This window comes from Nuphar pumila, chromosome 3 (genome assembly GCF_984573655.1).
Source record: "Nuphar pumila chromosome 3, dmNupPumi1.hap1.1, whole genome shotgun sequence".
Classification (NCBI taxonomy): domain Eukaryota; kingdom Viridiplantae; phylum Streptophyta; class Magnoliopsida; order Nymphaeales; family Nymphaeaceae; genus Nuphar; species Nuphar pumila.
The window spans coordinates 113,905,920-113,925,811 of NC_143251.1; the positions used below are offsets into that span (position 1 = coordinate 113,905,920).

At 36.8% G+C, this 19,892-nt stretch overlaps 1 protein-coding gene across 1 annotated transcript in view; it reads left to right on the forward strand.

Annotated features, from left to right (window-relative positions):
* Window positions 1-19,242, forward strand: part of LOC149843354 (glycosyltransferase BC10-like) — a 39,751-nt gene extending 20,509 nt beyond the window's left edge. Inside the window, exons 3-10 of the mRNA XM_090001794.1 lie at window positions 9,205-9,305; window positions 9,404-9,475; window positions 10,140-10,230; window positions 14,135-14,215; window positions 15,869-15,928; window positions 16,054-16,176; window positions 16,261-16,299; window positions 18,779-19,242. Of these exons, the coding sequence (XP_089857920.1) occupies window positions 9,205-9,305; window positions 9,404-9,475; window positions 10,140-10,230; window positions 14,135-14,215; window positions 15,869-15,928; window positions 16,054-16,176; window positions 16,261-16,299; window positions 18,779-18,910 (699 nt within the window). The 3' untranslated portion in view covers window positions 18,911-19,242. The remainder of the gene's footprint in view (window positions 1-9,204; window positions 9,306-9,403; window positions 9,476-10,139; window positions 10,231-14,134; window positions 14,216-15,868; window positions 15,929-16,053; window positions 16,177-16,260; window positions 16,300-18,778) is intronic.
* The last annotated feature ends 650 nt before the right edge of the window (window positions 19,243-19,892 follow it).

Consider the following 19,892-nt stretch of genomic DNA (forward strand, 5'->3'; position numbering starts at 1 on the left):
GAACAATGTTAAAACCTATAAACCCCCTCATTTTAACAAAAATCAAGGAGGAAGAGAAAATGGTGGGCATTATGGAAGAAGAGATTATAGTAAGATCATATGCCATTTTTGCAAAGAACCGGGTCACATTAAACCGGTATGCCCTAAATGGAAGAAGATGGTGGCTATGTCTACTACTTTCCAATCAACCAAGGAGGAAGGTCTTTCTACTTCCAATCATGCTACTTTGTCTCTCAATCAAATCATGGAAGCTCTTCAACCACTCCTCAAGGGATCCGTTTCCGGAGCCGCCATGACCACCTTCTCTCCTCCCGGTAAGACTCTTTGGCTCTTAGACTCGGGTGCATCCTTTCATATGACTCCAAAAGTTTTTTCACTTTCTAAATACTCAAAAAATTTGTTACCCTCTTTTGTCTCCACCGCGGATGGGGCTTCTCTTGAAATAAAAGGAATTGGTGATTTTGAAAGACAAGGTTTTTTTATTCCAAAAGTTAGATTTATACCAAAACTAAATTTAAATTTGCTTTTCGTCTCTCAACTATCGGATCATGGGTGTGATATCAAATTCTCATCAAATAAATGTTGGATACAGGATCGCCGGTCCGGGAAGTTGATTGGGGAAGGCTCTAGGAAGGGAGATCTTTATCTCATGGAATTTCTTCAAATTCCAAAAACCTCTTTTTGTAATGTTGCCCAACATAAGGATATAAATGTTTGGCATAAACGCCTTGGGCATCCAAATATTGTCAAGCTTTCGTATTTACATTTTGCTAAAACCTTATGTAAAGACAATTTCAATTGTAATGATTGTATTCTTGGTAAAATGAGAAGCTTACCTTTTAGACAAAGAACTATGTTTTCAACTAAGCCTTTCGAAATTGTGCATTCGGATGTTTGGGGACCGGCACCCGTTGTGTCTAAGGGAGGTTTTTTGTATTATGTTATTTATGTGGATGATTTTTCAAGGTATAGTTGGATATACTTCCTCAAACATAAACATGAGGTTTTCTCTACTTTTAAGGTTTTTCACATGTTAATACAAAATCAATTTAATAGTAAATTACAAATTCTTAGAACCGATTCCAGGGGAGAATATCTCTCAAATGATTTCAAAAGTTATATTGAAAATAATGGGATTGTTCATCAAAGGTCTTGTCCCAAAACTCCCCAACAAAATGGGTTGACCGAACGAAAACATAGACACATAATTGAAACCACAAGAACTTTGCTAATTTCTCAAAAAATTCCAAAAAGATTTTGGGCCGAAGCGGCTCTTGCATCGGTTTATCTCATCAACCGACTTCCATCCAAAAACTTGAATCAAATATCTCCATATGAAATCTTGTATAAAAAAGAACCCGATTACAATAGGTTAAGAATTTTTGGTTGTAAATGTTTTGTTCTCACCGATAAGAATGATAAATTATCTCCCAAAGCTATTCCTTGTGCGTTTTTAGGATATTCGGAAACCCAAAAAGGTTTTAGGTGTTATGATATTAAGAATGATAAACTATATGTTTCAAGAAATGTAACCTTTTTAGAAAACATAAGTGGTTTTGAAGAACACAAAACTCATGAAGATAATGCCGATTATTCTTTTTTGTTTGAACTATTATCTAGAAATGAAGATTTTTTTAGCGATGATGAATTAAATGAGAATGAGGATATAAGTGAAAGTATTCCTCAAACCATTCATGATGAAGAAGAAATGATAAATGAACCAATTACCTATACTCATAGAGATAAAAGCACTTTTAGAAGTGCAATAGAGAAATATAGTGACCTTAGTGAATCTTCCAACAACTCTCGAAAAACTGAAAGATCTAGGAAAAATCCTTCTAGATTTATATCCTATGAGTCTTTTTCTCCAAAGCATAGGGCATGTCTTAGTGCCATTCACTCATATCAAGAACCTAGAAATTTTAAAGAAGTTAAGGAAATAATAGAATGGAGGGATGCCATGGACAACGAACTTAGAGCCCTCAACAAAGCCAAAACGTGGGTTTTTCAATGTCTTCCAGAAGGAAAGAAAACAATAGGATGTAGATGGGTTTTTAAAGTCAAAACCAAGAGTGATGGCACTCTCGAAAGATATAAAGCCCGTCTTGTCGCAAAAGGATATAGTCAAGAATACGACATCGATTACGAAGAAACCTTTGCTCCTGTTGCACGAATGGTTACTGTAAGGTGTTTGATCACCATTGCATCTATTAAAAAATGGAATATTTACCAAATGGATGTTAAAAATGCATTTCTAAATGGCGACCTTAATGAAGAAGTCTACATGGATGCTCCTCCTGGTATGAACGTACCAAAGGGGAAAGTCCTTCGTTTGCAAAAAGCGCTTTATGGTTTAAAACAAGCCCCTAAGGCTTGGTATGATCGATTTAATGATGTGATGGTTCAAAATGGTTTTTCCTCATGCTACACTGACACTGCTTTGTTCGTCAAAAAGTCTGATGCAGGAATTGTGATTTTACTGTTGTATGTTGATGATATGTTGATAACAGGTAGTGACATAAAAGGTATCAGAAACATTAAAACCACTTTAAAAGAAAGGTTTGAAATGTCAGACCTGGGGTATCTGACTTACTTTCTTGGTATCGAGGTAGCCTACTCTCATAGAGGCTATTTTTTGTCTCAAACTAAACTTGCCTGTGAGATTCTTGACAGATCAGGTATTACTGATGATAAAATCTGTGAGACCCCTGAAATTGTGGGATAAAAAATGAAGATCGATGATGGGAAACCTTTGGAGGATCCTACCCCCTACCGGCAACTTGTGGGATCTCTAATGTATCGTAGCATCACAAGGCCGGACATCTCTCATGCCGTGCATACTGCAAGCCAATTTCAGCATGCTCCTACATCCGTTCATATGAGTGTCGTTCTCCGAGTTGTCAGATACTTAAAGGGAACTTTAAACAAGGGAGTTTTCCTTTCCTCATCTTTTGAGTTGAATTTATTTGCATATACTGACTCTGATTGGGGAGGTGACCCAAATAATCGTCACTCCATTACAGTCTTTTGCATTTTTTTAGGTGAATCCTTGATCTCATGGAGATGTAAGAAACAACAGAAGGTGTCTCTATCATCCACCGAAGCAGAATATCGAGCCATGGCGTCTACAACTATGGAGATTGTCTGGATTTATCAGTTGCTGCAAGACATGGGGATTCCAATTCAAGAACCCACAAAGTTGTGTTGTGATAATAAGAGTGCAATCTATATTGCTAAGAATCACACGTTTCATGAGCGGACAAAGCATATTGAGATGGACTGCCATTATGTCCGAGAGACATATCTACAAAAAGTCATCGATCTTCCTTATGTAACTTCAGAATATCAGTTGGCAGATTTCTTCACCAAGGCACTTTGCTCTCCAAGATTCAACTTTCTCCTTAGCAAACTTTCAGTCATTGTGCCCTAAGTTTGAGGGAGGGTGTTAAAATGTATCTCTCTTTACGTAAATATTTACATATATATATAAAGAGAGATACATATATACATAATGCATATATGTATATGTATCTATCTTTATATATATATGTTTCCTTTTTCTTGTAAAACCTGCAAGGGTATTTTAGCCATTTCTCTTTTGCGCATATTCATAATTATGAATATGTTGTAATTCTTTTTGTATTTTTTACTTTTCTTCTTTTTCTTTTTTTCTTTTCATTTTTTGTCTTTTTTGATTGTTGACTCAAAGTCAACTTGGAGGGCTCAACACTAGCTGTTGAGCCTCTCCAACGGTTAGAATTCTAACCGTTGGAGGGGCTCCAACAGCTAGTGGAGCCCCTCCAAGGCTCCTTTTCCTCTTATAAATAGGGGAGTTCCCCCTTTGTAAAAAGCACTTCTTGGAGCTTTTGTTCTCCATTCTTCTCAATAAAATTCTTTATATTTTGTATGCCTTTGTGCATTTGAGTTTCTTTATTGTACCTTTGTGTACATTTGTTCTAAGTGTTCTTGTGCATTTGTGCACATTGGTGGTGTTGTGCTTATCACACACTTTATCTCATTTTTGAGATATTTTCACAAACCGCAATGACATTCTACGATCGCACAACACTCCAGTTGCACTTTTCCATTTCATCCACCCAACCTTTATCCTATGATTTACATCTCCATCAATTTCTCCATACTTTTGAATGATAGATCCCAAATATTTGAAACAATCATCCACCTGTATTTCTTGCTCACCAAGCTTCACTACACTCTCATCACTACTTCGTTGCTTACTAAACCGACATTATTATTATATATATTATTATTTTCTTTTTTCTTTCCTTTTTATTTTTGATTTATTATCTAATTATTTTGAACTAAATATTATAATCTAGTCAAGTCCCAACTAGGACTTGACTAAGATATAGTCGTTGGGCCTAGTCCAACGGCTCTCAAGGGGAGCTCTAAATAAGGGTGATCCCCTTCCATAATGTATCAATGCTTTTTAAGGAGAACTCTCCTTTATCTCTCTCCCACTTGTATATATAGGGGTGATCCACCTCCATAATGTATCAATGCTTTTTAAGCATTTCTTATGAAGAAATAAAGATTTATTATTTTAGTGTGTTCTTCAATTTTTACCTTTTTATGGGTTGTGTTTGAGGTGTCTCCAATAGACACTCTTTTGAAGGTTTCTCGTGCTTTTGTGGAAGACCACCATTTCATTACATGCTATCAGAACCTTCAAGACCTTTAGATCTTGAAGATTCCTGTTTCGTTTTTTGTGCCTCTTTTGCAAAGAGTGATTTATCCTCTTGTTCGTGACTCAAGAGACTTTTTTTGAAGAAGGAAAAGCCTTTGGAGGAAGCTTGGCTACAAAATTTTGTGATTGTGCTCATTCTTCTCTCTTATCTTTTTTTTTTCTCATCTATTCTCTCTTTTTCTCACCCTTGTAACAGATGGATGACAATGATAAGATCAGCATCGTACCCATGAAATTAAATGACACCAACTATGTGATGTGGGCTTCAATCATGAAGCACCACATTTGGGGAAAATGATTGTGGGGTATAGTGGATTGTTCCGATTCAGAACCAAAACTATTTCTCACAAAAGTTGAGAATGACAAAAAAGTACCTCTCACGGAAGGAGAGAAGAATAAGGTGTTGACGACATATGAGAAAAAATAAAAAGACTGGAGGATAGGGCATGCTAAAATTATCTCATGGCTAATTAATAACATTGATATTAAGAGATTCTCTAGCCTTGCTAAATTTGAGCATGCCGATAAAGCTTGAGAATATCTTAGAAATATGTATTCCCTTAAATATATTGCACATGTATGCAGTTTGCTAGACAAAGTTCAGACGATGACTCAAAAGGACAAAACTATTAGGGAATATTACAATGAGTTATCCGAGCTTTGGGAGGAATTAACTCTTCTTGACCCAAAATGTCATTGTTTCGAAGATATCGAGCTTCGCCAAAAAAAACTCAATATGGAACATTTTTATCAATTTATAAACGGTTTAAGACCAGATTTTGAGTCGACCAAATCAGCTCTTTTACATCGAGGAAATGTTCCCTTTATCATTGATACTATAGAGGAATTGATTATGAAGGAAAACAGACTTAGGAAGAATACTCCAAAACCTGAAGATGATTCCGTTCTAGTTGTGTTTCGATCGAGTAACTATGTGCGCACTTATAGGCCACCTCATTTTGGTAGACAAAATGGTGATTTTGACAAAAAAAGTCATTTGCCATCATTGTTATGAGCTGGGGCACTATAGGCCTCAATGTCCTAAGCTAAAAAGAAGATGAGAAAAGAAAGTTGCATCTGTCGGATTAGAATCAAAAGATCAAGATTCACCGATATTTATGACTGAATTAATGAAGATTCTTCAACCTCTTCTCAAAGGAGCATCCTCCTCAACTAAAGCTTCAACTGGAGCAGCTGTTTCATCATTCTTCGATCTTGGTATCTTTCCTTGATTCCTTGACTCTGGTGCTTCTTTTCATATGATCCCAAATGTAAAATAGCTTATCTGAATGTCTTAAAAATAACTCAAGTGTGTCAAAAGTTTTTATATCTGATGGTACCTCTCTTGAAATAGAAGGAATAGGAAATTTTGAAAAACTTCGTAAAACAAAATTTTTTTATCCCAAAAGTTAGATATATTCCTAAACTAAATTTAAACCTTTTGTTTGTTTATCAAATATCTGATTATGGGTATAATATTTCATTCTCTTTTCATGGTTATTGGGTACATGATCGCCAGTCATGGAAGCTGATTGGGGAAGGCTATAAAGAAGGAGGACTCTTTTACATGGATTTTTTGGAATTGCCTAAGAATGCTTTCTATTATAATGTTCAGAAACTAGAGTTGGATTTGTGGCACAAAAGACTTGATCATCCTCATGTATAAAATATAATAATTTTCAAGTTTAGGAAAATTTTGTAATTTTGAAAGTTTTACTTATAAAGATTGTATCCTTGGCAAAATGAAAAGATTACCATTTCATGATAGAACTTTTGTTTTCTCTAGACCATTTGAATTAATACATTCGGATGTTTGGGGTCTTGCACCAGTTATTTCAAAAGGTGGATATGCATATTATATAAATTTTGTCGTTGACTTTTTTGGGCATACTTGGATTTACGCCTTTAAGTATAAATCTAAGGTTTTTTCACACTTTCAAACATTTCATAAAATGGTTAAAAATAAATTTCAAAATGATATTTTCATTTTTCGCATTGATTCAGGGTGATAATTTATGTCTAAAGAATTCAAAGACTATCTCAACTTATATGGCATCACACATCAAAGATATTGTCCACACACTCCATAAAATGGCCTGGCCGAACGTAAACATCGACACATCATTAAAACCACTAGTACTTTATTAATAGCAAATCAAGTTCTAAAAGAATTTTGGGCAGAAGCTGCCCTAACTGCTATCTATCTTATTAATCGACTACCATCTTCTTCTTTGAAAAATATAACTCTAATTGAAAACTTGTTAACTTATCTCCTGATTATTCTAGATTAGGAGTCTTTGGATGCAAGTGTTTTGTTTTTACCAACAAGAATAACAAACTCTCTCCCCGTGCGATTCCTTGTGCCTTCTTAGGATATGACGATAATAAAAAAAGCTATAGGTGTTTTGATTTCTAAAATGAAAAATTATATGTATGAGGAAATATATCTTTTCTAGAGAAAGTTTTTTTGAATTTGAAAAACCCAAGTCACTGAATATTCCTTTTTAATAGATTTGACTTTAAAATCTAATGAATGTGATCTTGAATGTGATTTCGACAATGATCAAAGTACTATTGACTTTGAGCATAATGTTGATAATGAAGAGCAAACCCATAGGGACGTTAGTCTATAATATTCAAGACTTAGAGAGTCAAATCTTTCATGTGCATTAGAAAAATATTTTGAAGTATCAACCAGAATGTCATCCAGAATTTTTAGACCTCTTGGAAAATTTGTGTCATACGAATCTTTTTCACCCACATATAGGGCAATTATTGTATTAATATAATCATATGTAAAACCGTCATCCTATTCTCAAGCCAAAAATCATATAGAATGGGTAGAATCCATGAAGGCAGAATTGGACGCATTAAAAAAGGCTAACACTTAGACTATTCAAGATATTCTTTTAGGTAAAAAACCTATAGGCTGTTGATGAGTTTGCAAAGTCAAAACCAAGAGTGATGAAACTCTTGAAAGGTATAAAGCCTGATTAGTGGCCAAAGGGTATGCCCAAGAGTATGACATCGATTATGAAGAAACTTTTGCCCCAGTTGCTCGTATGACCACTATCAGAACATTAATAGCTTTGGCCTCCATTAGAAAATAACTCATATTTCAGATGGATGTCAAAAATGCTTTTCTCAATGAAAATTTAGTTGAAGAAGTATACATGGAAGCCCCACCTGGTATTAGTATCCGTAAGGGTAAAACTCTTCGTTTAGAAAAAGCTCTTTATGGTTTTAAACAGGCACCAAAAGCCTGGTATGACAGATTTAGTCATGTTATGCTTGATATTGGTTTTCAATCTTATTTGACTGATACTGTTTTGTTTATTAAGAATTTTGATGCAGACATTATTGTTCTCCTTCTCTATGTGGATGATATGATCATCACTAGAGGCGACAAACAAAAAGTTGAAAACATCAAAAATCTTCTTAAAACTCACTTTGAAATGTCTGACTTAGGTTTATTAAGATATTTTTTAGGAATTGAAGTTGCTTATTCCCCTCGTGGGTAGTTAATATCTCAATCTAAAATTACCTTTGATATTGTTTCCAGGTCTGTAATTACATATGATAAGAAAGTTGACACTCCAAAAGTTGTCAACATTAAAATGAGGATTGATGATGTTGAACCTCTTGATGATCCCACTCCTTACAGACAACTTATAAGAATACTTTCCTATCTCTTCATTACTAGGCCGAATATAGCACACGCTGTACACACAATTAGCCAATTTTAACATGCTCCCACCTCTGTTCACATGGGAGCAATTTTGCGTATTATTAGATATATAAAGTCCTCTCTTTCACGAGCCCTCTTCTTGTTTGCTTTATCGTCATTATATTTAATTGCCTATATTGATGCTGACTTGGAAGGTGATCTCAATAATAGACACTCAACCATTGGCCATGACTCTATAATTGACGGTCCTTGTTCTTTATATATATGGGATATCTCCCATATATTTTGTAGTGTTTTTCTTAATCATTTTGCAGTGAATAAAATACTATTTTTTATGCTTTTTTGTGTGCTATTGTGATTGTGCCCTAGTGGCCTTGTATTTGCCCATTTATGGCTAGTGTTTTGCCTTTGTGAACTTGTGTTTAAAGCCTTAAACGCTTTCTTGTATGCTCTTAGTATCATTGTGAGATTACTTTTGTTTGTGATTTTATTACAAATATTTCCTAGAATGTTCATGGCTTCACCCATATATTTGCACAATCTTGATTTTGTTCTTAAAATTCATCTGTTGTCTTTTTTAATGCTATTTTCTTCTTTCCATTTTTTTCCATCTGAGAGATTTGGTTAAAGAGATAAAGAAGAAATATCTGAAAATTAGTCCTGTGAACCATAAGAATGCGAATTTGCTGTTAAATCAGTGGCTTATTTCAAACAATTGTGTTTTCCCTTGGAAGCATGTGTTTGCTTCAACAATGCTCAATATATTGTACATTATAGGCATGTTGTTGACACAAGCAATATTATGCAGGTTGACTGGGGCAGAATTTCAATGATTGATGCAGAAAAAAGGCTTCTGATAAGTGCTCTTCAAGATCCTGACAACCAACACTTTGTGTTGCTTTCTGACAGGTTTGGAATTTCACTTTTTGCCTGAATCCCATGCTTCTCAATATTTTTCAGTTCTAATGTTGCAAATATGGCTCTTATATTCTGTTGCTTGGTTGCAGCTGTGTGCCACTGCATAATTTTGATTATGTTTATCATTATCTAATGGAGACAAACATCAGTTTCATTGACTGGTAAGATGTCTGTACCATTCTCAATGTGGCACAAACTCGCTCACATGGTCAGATAAAGCAGCTGCTTCCCAATCTGACTATATGACTGGATGAATTATTCACAATTGAACATTTTTATGTTGACCGCACAAGAATCTTGTGGTATTCATGTTCTTGGAATTTCAGATCACATGCAAATTGTAATTCTTCCATGAAGCACGCTTAGTTCAAGAAACATTCTTTTGGATTCTAAGAAATTTTCTTCTTTTATGATGCCTTTTTGTTAATGCCAACCTACGCAAATGATGGTGACTCATACAATAATGGTCACTTGTTAATCTTATGATTCTGATATGATGGTTCCTCTGGAGTTAGTCAAGAAGCAGGAATAGGGTTCTTTAAAGTTTAGATCAATAAATGTGCTTCATGAAAAATTTTGTTGCAATTTTTGTCCTTCCCCTACATGATTCTTGAAAGCTAGCATTGAGTCTTTGAAAACTTGTTTCTTTTAGTTTCCTGGTTGGGTTGGTGTCCATTTTCTAACATATTGAACGCAATCATATGTCTTTGTGCTTTTTTTGTGATGGTTATAAGATCAGTCCTCATTTCTGCATTCTTCATGTATCCAAGAGATAATTATTGGAAGTGAATGATCATATCCTTTCTTCAATTTCTTTTCTTTTAGCTTTGAGGACCGTGGTCCACATGGAGAAGGCAGGTATTCAAGTCAGATGTCTCCTGAGATTGAAAAGGAAAACTGGAGGAAGGGGGCACAGGTATTATTTTCATTGAAATCAATGTATACTGCTGGTGGTGTTTTTTTTCCTCACCTAGATCAACAGCATGCCTTTCTTTTTCTAGACATACTCTATCCTTGGTACCCTGGTCTTCAATAGAGTGAAATGCTAATGTGAGGAAAATGATTGTCTGACTGCAATTTTACCTTATATAAGGTTTTTAAACTTTTGCCTCAACCTTTATGTTATTCCCTGACTTTACCTTGACATTGGACTCAGTAGACAAAACCACATGTGTACAACAACAACAACAACAACTACGCCTTCATCCCAAAACAATTGGGGTCAGCGATATGAACCAAAAGAGAAAATCATTTTGGGTCTTCCACATGTGTAACGCCCCAAAATCCCGAACTTGTAACTTTTAGGAAAATTTTGAAAGCTTTGTAATCATTCCTTTTTTTAGAGTTTAAAATAGCAGTTTAGTGGAAACTGGTGTTTAAAATGACAAGTCAACGGACCTTGGGTGCATTACAGGCGAACCTTCCTTTATACAACAGATTTGTAACTTTGTATATTCATTGAAACCAAATAGATTCAAAATGAAGTTTTAAAGTTTATACGAAAAGTGAAATTTCAAAGAAACCCTTAAAACAAATTACAAAAAAAATGTCTTCAGGAGCGAAACATCAGGGAAAAAGTTTCATTTTGATATCATCACATCATCGTTTCATCGCTTGCCGTACCAACCTAATCATCACCTGTACCCATGAAACATGTTAGACTTGTAAAAATCTGGTAGGTGCATAGATATCAAAATTCAGAACAAAACTAACATATGCGTTGTTGCTTTTGTGATGTGCAGTTCAGAATAAGTAAAATGAACATGATAACCTTATTTTGATATTAATTGTCCTGAAGGTATGCATAGGAGAAACATAGAAAGAATTGAGACTGCCCGGGGATTTGTTATTCTATGTATTTTGATACCTTGGACAATTAGTTGAGTCTGCTCCTAAGGAGAAAGACAATGACCGAGAGAGAATTCCCCAAAGGCCACTTGTTCAAGGGGATGCATCCATACTTTTTCAGAAGTCATTGAGACCTACCACCTACGATAATTTTTGGTAGTCCAGTCCCCTAACTTCGATGATCGGGAACACCGAGTCAATTGCTATTCAAGGAGCGTAGTTGCTAACAACCTGTCCATCGAAGTTTTTGTACCATTTCATCCTCTCTCTTGACAGAACTAAAGAGACAAATGAGTATGTTAGGTTCTATTTTAATTGACGACCCATTCTACATGCTTTGTTCTTTCAAACCAACTAAAGCATCTTGCTTGTGAAGGTGATTATCACCATTTATGTGATTTCTTTTTCATCATTGTGTATTTGCACGTTACGAGGTTACCATAAACCTCTCATCCAATTATCGTAGTACTAACATGCCGTGCATGTCTGATAGTACCGTTACGATGAGAGGGTATCAGTTTCTTAGAAAGAGAAAACCCCAACATTATTTTGAAATTTCAATGTTTCATGCTTTAGGCAAAAAATATCCGAGTCATTTTGGATACCAAAATGAAGGACTGGACATACGTACCACCTAGGGCTACGTAGTTGATGCCCTTTCGTTACACAGGGTTGATGGAAAGACTTGGTTGCGAACGTGCAAATGTCAAATATTCATTTTTGCTTTTCAAAATATCGAATATTACGAGCTTTGGAATCTCGCATGCGAAATCCCCTTTTTCTTTAAAGACTTGGGGAGCATGCGTAATTCTGCATCTTTAAATATAAGCGTAATGCAAACTAGGCAGGAATACACAAAACTGCGTACTTTACAAAGTTATATATATATATGTATATATAATACATATATATCAAAGCATAAGCCTGTGCACATTATAGTGCAACGACAATGCAAATGACATAAAGCATGACTCAATGTGTGAATCCACACATCGAGCTAAATAAACTATGTAAGCAATGCACAATGTACAAAACCATACATCGGCTAAATAAATTACGTAAGTAGTAGCCTGTGCACGTAATAGTGCGGCGACAAAGTAAATGACATAAAGCCAAACTCGATGTGCGAAACCATACATCGAGCTAAATAAACTGCGTAAGCGATGCACGGTGTACAAAACTGTATATCGGTTAAATAAATTGCGTAAGCAGTGCACGATATATAAAATCGTAAATCGGTTAACTCGCATAAGCAATAACCTGTGCACGTAACAACGCGGCGACAAAGTAAATGACATAAATTTTAAATGGACAAGAATATGCAAAACTGCATAATTGAGTTAAAAGCATATATATATATATATACGTATGTATATATGTATACATGTAAGTTAGAAGTATTCTGTCATTTATCCTCGTATGCAACTTTTTCCTACCTCGAAGATGGTCAAACTCGTTGACGATTCCGAGCGTAGGTTTTTAAAGGCTTGTGTCTTGGTAAACATGCCATATTTATTCTGCTGATGTGGTGTGCTAAAAGATATTTTATCGTGCTATGAAAGAAACCATGCAACAATTTTAATTTAACGAATTAAGCAACATTTGTGTTGCAGGGGTCGAACCCGAACTCAGTTCGAGTCAACCGGATCGAGCTTGGGCCCAACTTGAGACCTTGGGTGTGCCCTGGCTCTAGCAGGCTCGACTGAGTCAAGCTCGACCCAGCCTACCCGAGCTGGCAACCTAAAAGGGTAGGTGGGCTCGACACAGTCGAGCCGACCCGGCCAACTAGTAACCCAACAGGGCTCGACCGAATTGAGCCCAAACAAGCCCATAAGGTGACCAGGCTGAAGGCGGGGACCAAGCTGGGCTCGATAATGATCGAGCTCTACTCGGTCTGGCCTACCCAGCATGGTTGGGCTACTGCCGTAGAGAGTGGCCTGCCCATGACTAGGCAGGCCACAACCGAGCCAGGCTCGGTTCCTGGGCAAGAGGGGAAACAAAGGGGAGGGAGGTGACCCTGTTGGGGGAAGCACAAACAAGGAGGGGTGCGGTCGGGCAGTCCGGTGGGTGGCTACAACGAGCGGCACCATCCTCCTTGCCGGTAGCAGTGAGAGACAAGAGAGGGCCGGAGCAGGGTAGGAGGTGAAGGGCGCTGGCCCTCCGTCCCCAACAGGGAAGAAGAAGGGCACATAGCGACAGGAGGCGGTGGTTCTGCCTCCTGTCCGGCAAAAACAGAAGAAAGAAGAAGGGGGAGGAGTGGGTGGGGCGGCTTCAGCCGCCCCACCTGGTCGGCACCCAATAGCCACAACCACTGGTTGCTGTTGTCCTCTAAGAAAGCAAAGGAAGAAGAGGGAAAGACAGAGAGAAACTAGAGAGGGCAGGAGGGGCGGTGCCCTCCTATCGTGAGCTAATAGAGAGAACGAGAGAGGGCAGGAGGGGTGGTTCCCTACTGCCGTGAGCTAACATAGAGAATGAGAGCGGGTAGGAGGGGCAATGCCTCTTGCCTGGGATTAATAGGGAGATGAGATAGGGCAGCAGGAGGGGCAACGCCCCTCCTCTGCCTTGGGTTAACAGAGTGAGCGAGCGAGAGAGAGAGAGAGAGAGAGAGAGAGAGAGAGAGAGAGAGAGAGAGAGAGAGAGAGAGAGAGAGAGAGAGAGAGAGAGAGAGAGAGAGAGGTCGGTTTCCGCCGGCATGAGGAAGAGGGAGACGGGAGGGTGGCCGACGAGTCAAGAGTCGGGGGACTCGGGTTGCACAAGGGGGATAGGGTTTAGGGGGGGGGGATTGGACCCGGATCCGGGTTGGATCCAAAACAATTATTATTATCATTTTATTTTATTTTATTTTTTTTAAAGTAGAGTGTTACAGCAGGTTAGCTTTTACTTGTTTGGAAGTGTATCACTATGTCTAAATGGCTACTATCAAAATATAGAAGTCATGGTTTTTATGAAGAAACTCTTCTTTCATATTGCAGTGGTTTACAATGAAGAGACATCATGCATTGATAGTTTTAGCCGACCTCATTTACTACTCAAAATTCAAGCAGTTTTGCAAGGTATTTAAGTAATCATATATAATTTGTGTTTCTGGTTTTGCCACTGGTCTTAAGAATGTCTGAAGTTTAGTGTATTTGGTATCTAACATGCATGTTAACTAGCTTGTCTTCCTTAACTCTTAATAATTCACAAAGTCATAAAATACTGCTGTTCTGCATGAAGTTTTTTCTAACGGAAATTAGAAATCTCGGATTTCCTTTGTGGTTATGCCCCTGAAATATGTGATTTTGACTTTGGCTGGCGATGCCATTCTTTACATGGATATCGGTGTTTGTGTTTGGTGCGAGTATACTATATCTTGGATTCTTCAGGTTAAAAAGAATTGGATTTGGTCTGCCTCTCTCTCTCTCTCTAGTATGTGTAAATATTAGTCACAAACATTGGCCTCATAGTAATACTAACACAGTATCTTCTCAGTAAAGATAAGTGCTTGATCTTTGGAAATCATAGAGATAAAACAGAGAAAATAAAAAATCCCTTAAGAAAATATCATGGTAATATTAAGATTTAGATGCTTTTTCCATTTTGGAATTTTCAAAATTTATTGTGATATTGTGGCAGTTTTAAATTTTTTCTTCATGAAAGCCTTTTGAAAGTCTGTTATTTGTCATCACGGTGTGTGTGTGTGTGTGTTGTGGGGGGATAGATGAACCAGATTAGTCTGTTTTTCTTCTTTGATAAGTATTTAGTATGAAAAAAGGCATAAATAAAGAAAATCATATTCTATGTAGTCATACGTTAAATTATAAGAATGATTAATAATAAAAAGTAAGAATTGCATTTGAAAAATTGAATAAAGAATTTTAGTATGTTAAGGAAAGGCAATCAATAAATTTTGCATTTATTCAGTATATTAACAACCAATTCATTGATGAGTATGATGCAAAACTATAGCTCTATAACTTTGAACATTTAAGAAGAATTGAAAAGTAACATGATTATAATCATAAAAATAAATTACTTAAATGAATCATCATAGGAGGCACAATAAATTATACAAATTCTTTTTCAACGTGTTATGCTTTGGAAAGGAAACCTTTGAGGGTTTGAAGGTGGGGAAGAAAAGGTTGAAATTGGAAACGGAGATATGAGAGTCGTGGTCAGGTTTTAATTTTGGTCTTTTAATAATCTTATCTTAACATTTAAATGGATTGAGTTAAGGTCAAAAAAGCCAAATAATTGACCTATATGAGGATTGATTCTGATAGAACTACCAAGTTGTGCTTAACTTATGAAATTCCCAAGTTCACTGATTCCAAATTATTCTTAACCAAAGAATTAACGCGAAACAATCTGTACCTGAGTCATTACCTTGCTGTCTGGTGGAACTAGATTGGATGGGCGATTCCCAAACCAATGCAATTTGTGAACCTTTATTGAGGTGGGATGAGCCCTCTCCTCTCTTTGTGAGGAAGAATGATACAACCCTGGTGGGAGTGGGGGAGGTTTTCTTTTTGGTGCAGCATCATGTTCACATTTTGAAAGTTCAATCCTTGCTGTTCCTTGTAGATTTAGGATATATGCAATTTACTTTTGGAAAATGGATTTTTTATTTTGCAGTTTTCTCATGTTGATAAAGCTTTGATGTCTCTATATATTTGTTTTTCAAATTAATGTCATGAATCTAATAACTTCTTCCTTTAATGTGACAGCCAGGTGCTGATGGCTATAATTGCATTGCGGATGAACATTATTTGCCAACATTTATCCATGTTGGTCCATTGAACAGTTCTTATGCTTTTATTTTACTAGATCAATTTCTTTGCTTTAAAATGTTGACTTCACCTGAATTGAGCAACAGCATAGGCATGCTAGACTTTTTGTCTTGATCTTGCAGTTGGTGGATCCTGCTGGCATATCAAATTGGTCTGTCACACACGTAGATTGGTCTGAAGGTAGATGGCATCCCAGGATGTATAGGGCACATGATGTTAACTATGAACTCTTCAAGAATATGACAGTATGATTTTTTTTCATCTATCCTTTTTATTAAATGCATACTGAACTTTTGCTCATAACTTTATTTTTCTGATATATTCTTCAGTCTGTTGACGAGAATACACATATTTCAAGCGATGAGAAGGTATGCTGCCACTTAAAGTAGGAAGTTGCTGTTAACCATGTTCAGTAACAACATTGATAGGCAATTGTGTTTGAATATTTTGTCAGTTGTCACCTGTTTTATTACTAGACTTTTGCAATAAGCATGCTCTATCTGTTCCAGTAAGGGCATAGTTAATTGTTCAAAGTATTTTTATACTTTTTGGTTGATATGGACTCTTGCTGCTCCAACATGTGGACTTCTGTAACCTGTGTCTTAGCTTCCTTCTGATCAATGTTGAAGGCATCTTTGCTTTGTTGCCATCTTGCATCGTTCTGCTAATCATGGACAAACATATTGCAAATTAGCAGTAAATTCTCTTCCCTATAGTTATTAGAAGCACTTAAGACAGAGTGAGAGACCTGTTTCCTTGAAGGCCTGATTTGGAAGCAAGAAGCCGTCTGCTTCCAAAATGAGCAGGAAGCAGTTAGTAATCCTCATTCTACCTATTGCATGTAGGAATTTCCACTCTCATGGGAAAAAATGAATAGGAGACATGGTATTTTTAGGTGGCCCAGACGAAACATCATGATAGTCAGTCCACCCTGGATTTGACACCACTTTTCACAAGAACCAATTGCTATCTCATGAAAGTGCATTTGCTGGTTGTGCTCATTGCAAGGTCTTGTTTAATGAAAAGGTCACATGTTCTTTTTGTTGGAATAAGTGGAACAGATGTTGGAATGTTGGTTCTGTTGAAGTCTGTTTGCAGAGTTAATGTTGGTGTGAATCTTTTCTTAAGCACAACAAGAGCTAAGTAAAGATGGAGAGCATATTTGGAAACTATCTATCTATCTGAAAGCGTGCACTTGATGCAGCTTATGTTGATTATGGAAAAAGAAAATAGGAAACAAAGAGTGGATTTTGATTTTGTGAAGATGATACAATTTGTGGATTTAATCAGCGTCTACTAACAAACTTTGTTGTACTGTCGGACCGTCAGACTATGGTAGCAGACATTTTGCTAGGCTGACTATTAGACAATTTTGGTTACTTTGGGTAGAATTAATAACATAATACTGCTTATAAGAAAAACTATTTCTTCTGAACAAATCATAAAACATCAGTAGAGATCTTGCAATAGCTAGGTATATAAGGGTCCGTTTGTTTCACGTTGAGGGATGGGAACACCCTTTCATGGGAAAGGGCATGAGCTCCCATCCCTGGGGCCCACGCTACTGCCAGCATGGATGAGGGGTGAGCTTTTTCACAGGGAATTGGTTGCCAGGGTGGGGTGGGGGGGGGGGGGGGGGTGAGAAAAGCTGGGGCCGGACCTGCCATCATGGACTTCCTACCCACCATTTTTGTAGTGTTTGTTTCATCAATGGTGGGAAAAGTCTGCACTTTCCCTCCAGCTTAGCTTTTTCCCTTGTAAATGCCCTGAAACAAATGGATCCTCAACGTTCAAGACTCACAATTACCTTCTGAGTGGTATGAAATTGCACAATGTGAAATGGATAAAAATAATCAATGATGGAAACTAGTGAAGCATGTGCTTGTGATATTGCTGTCTCAAGTCCCAAGTTCATCGAACATGTGATTGTCACTTACCGGTTATGTCCGTGTAAAGCTGTCATCATGCATATACATAATGTACTTTGTTTAATTTGTGTACTATTTTGTATATGCATTTAGAAAAGTATCCATACTCGACATGACATGGGTATTATAAATTGAACATTGAATGCCTATAAATTATTTGCAGTGTAATTACTGAATTTTTCTATTTCAGGCCAGCTTCCAGCTTTTGGTTTATGTTTCATGCTCCTTATGCTTCTTTGCATGCTTGTGTTTGTGTTTGTTCTTGCTCCTGCACTTAGTCTTAAAACATTCAATGGGATAATTTGGACATCTTTAGGATATGTATGTGGCATGGTAAAATTGTTAATCTAGTTTCTTCCATTGTTCTAATGCATTCTTCTAGTTGCTATAACATATTATCTATTTACATGCATTCTGTTGCTTGCCTTTATGGTACACCAGTTGCCAAGTTGGAAACCCCTTGAATCCAGATTATGCTATACTGAATTTGGTAGCTGCAAGCAATATTGTCAATATTGTATCGGACCTTCTATCTCTTTGAAAACAATTCAAGTGAATTCGGAGCTGAATTGAACTGAATAACTTTTAAACAGAAAAATACAACAACAACAACAACAACAACTACGCCTTCATCCCAAAACAATTGGGGTCAGCGATATGAACCAAAAAAGAAATTCAAACTTTTAAACAGAAAAATGATGTTGCAAAATATTAACATAAAATTTAAAAAAAATATTTTTGACAATTTTTAATTTTTTTAAAAATAAGTCAAATCAAACCTGTACTGTATAGATTTCTGGTCGATACGATACGAATCGGCCGATTCGTGCCGATACTGACAACATTGGCTGCAAGTCGTTGAGTATTCTTGAAGGGTGTATCTAAATGTATATTGACATTGTGTTTGTTGTGGTGGCAGAAAACAAGAACTCGAAGGCCATGCCTGTGGAATGGGGTGAAGCGGCCATGCTATTTATTTGCAAGAAAGTTCTCTCCAGGGGCATTGGACAATTTAATTGAAGTTTTCTCTAATTATACAGCAAGTCATTAATTGCATCTTTTTCCAACATTCTTTAAACCATTTTGAGATTCAACTGTGACTTGTATACAAAGCCTATATTGCAACTTAGAAGCTCTAGTGCTGGTTTCAAGCTCATTGTAGAGTGACCTGGATGCGTAAGTTGAAGCTCAGGAGGAGTCAAGCTGCTCAAGTTACAAGCTGTGGTTCCTTAGAAGGTTCTTTTTTTTTCCAAAATTTCTTCCTTTAACATGCTTAAATAGGAAATTTTGGGCAATCATGGGAGTATAATTCAACATACTTGATTCTTGTTGAACAGGATTAATTGAAATTGTAAATCTCTTATTTTGTTGTCAGCATCTTCCTCTACTTGACTTCGAGTTTAGGAACATTTTGATTATGTTAGATTTTTTGTCAATGTGTATAATTAAAAAAAAATCTGTTACAATCCTTTTGTCTTCCCTTTTTCCTGACCTGAACATCCGATTAAGAATTTCGGTGATTTGTGAGTTCAGATTGTTTTTTTTCCCTTTTCCTTTTACAGAATGCAAGTAACTTTGGGAGCTGGCTTGAATTAAAATACTTGACCTTCCAGGGTTCCTCTTATTTGGTTTGGCGTACCGTTCTCAGATTCTGTACTTTTTATATCGTAACCATTGATTAAGTGATGCCAAAATATGGCATGATCAACGTTAGACCTCTTAGCAGTTTAAAAAATTGATGATCTCTCCCCCACGTTAAAAAAAAAACATTGATCACGGGTAGGGGCACAGTCTGAGTCCAGACTTCACAGTGCAAGTCTGATGAGCCCATGTTCACTTGAAGCTGGATCAGGTGCAATCACGTTGCACGTTTCTGATGTGTTGCTGCTGCGCTTGAGCACCCTCCATCTTTTCTATACAGCCTGTCATCTGTGTGCCTCAAATGCAGCAGCACCCTTAAAATGTGCAACGTGATTGCACCTGATCTTTTTCCTGTTCACCCAGATAAGAAGTGTCTAACCCCGTTCACATGC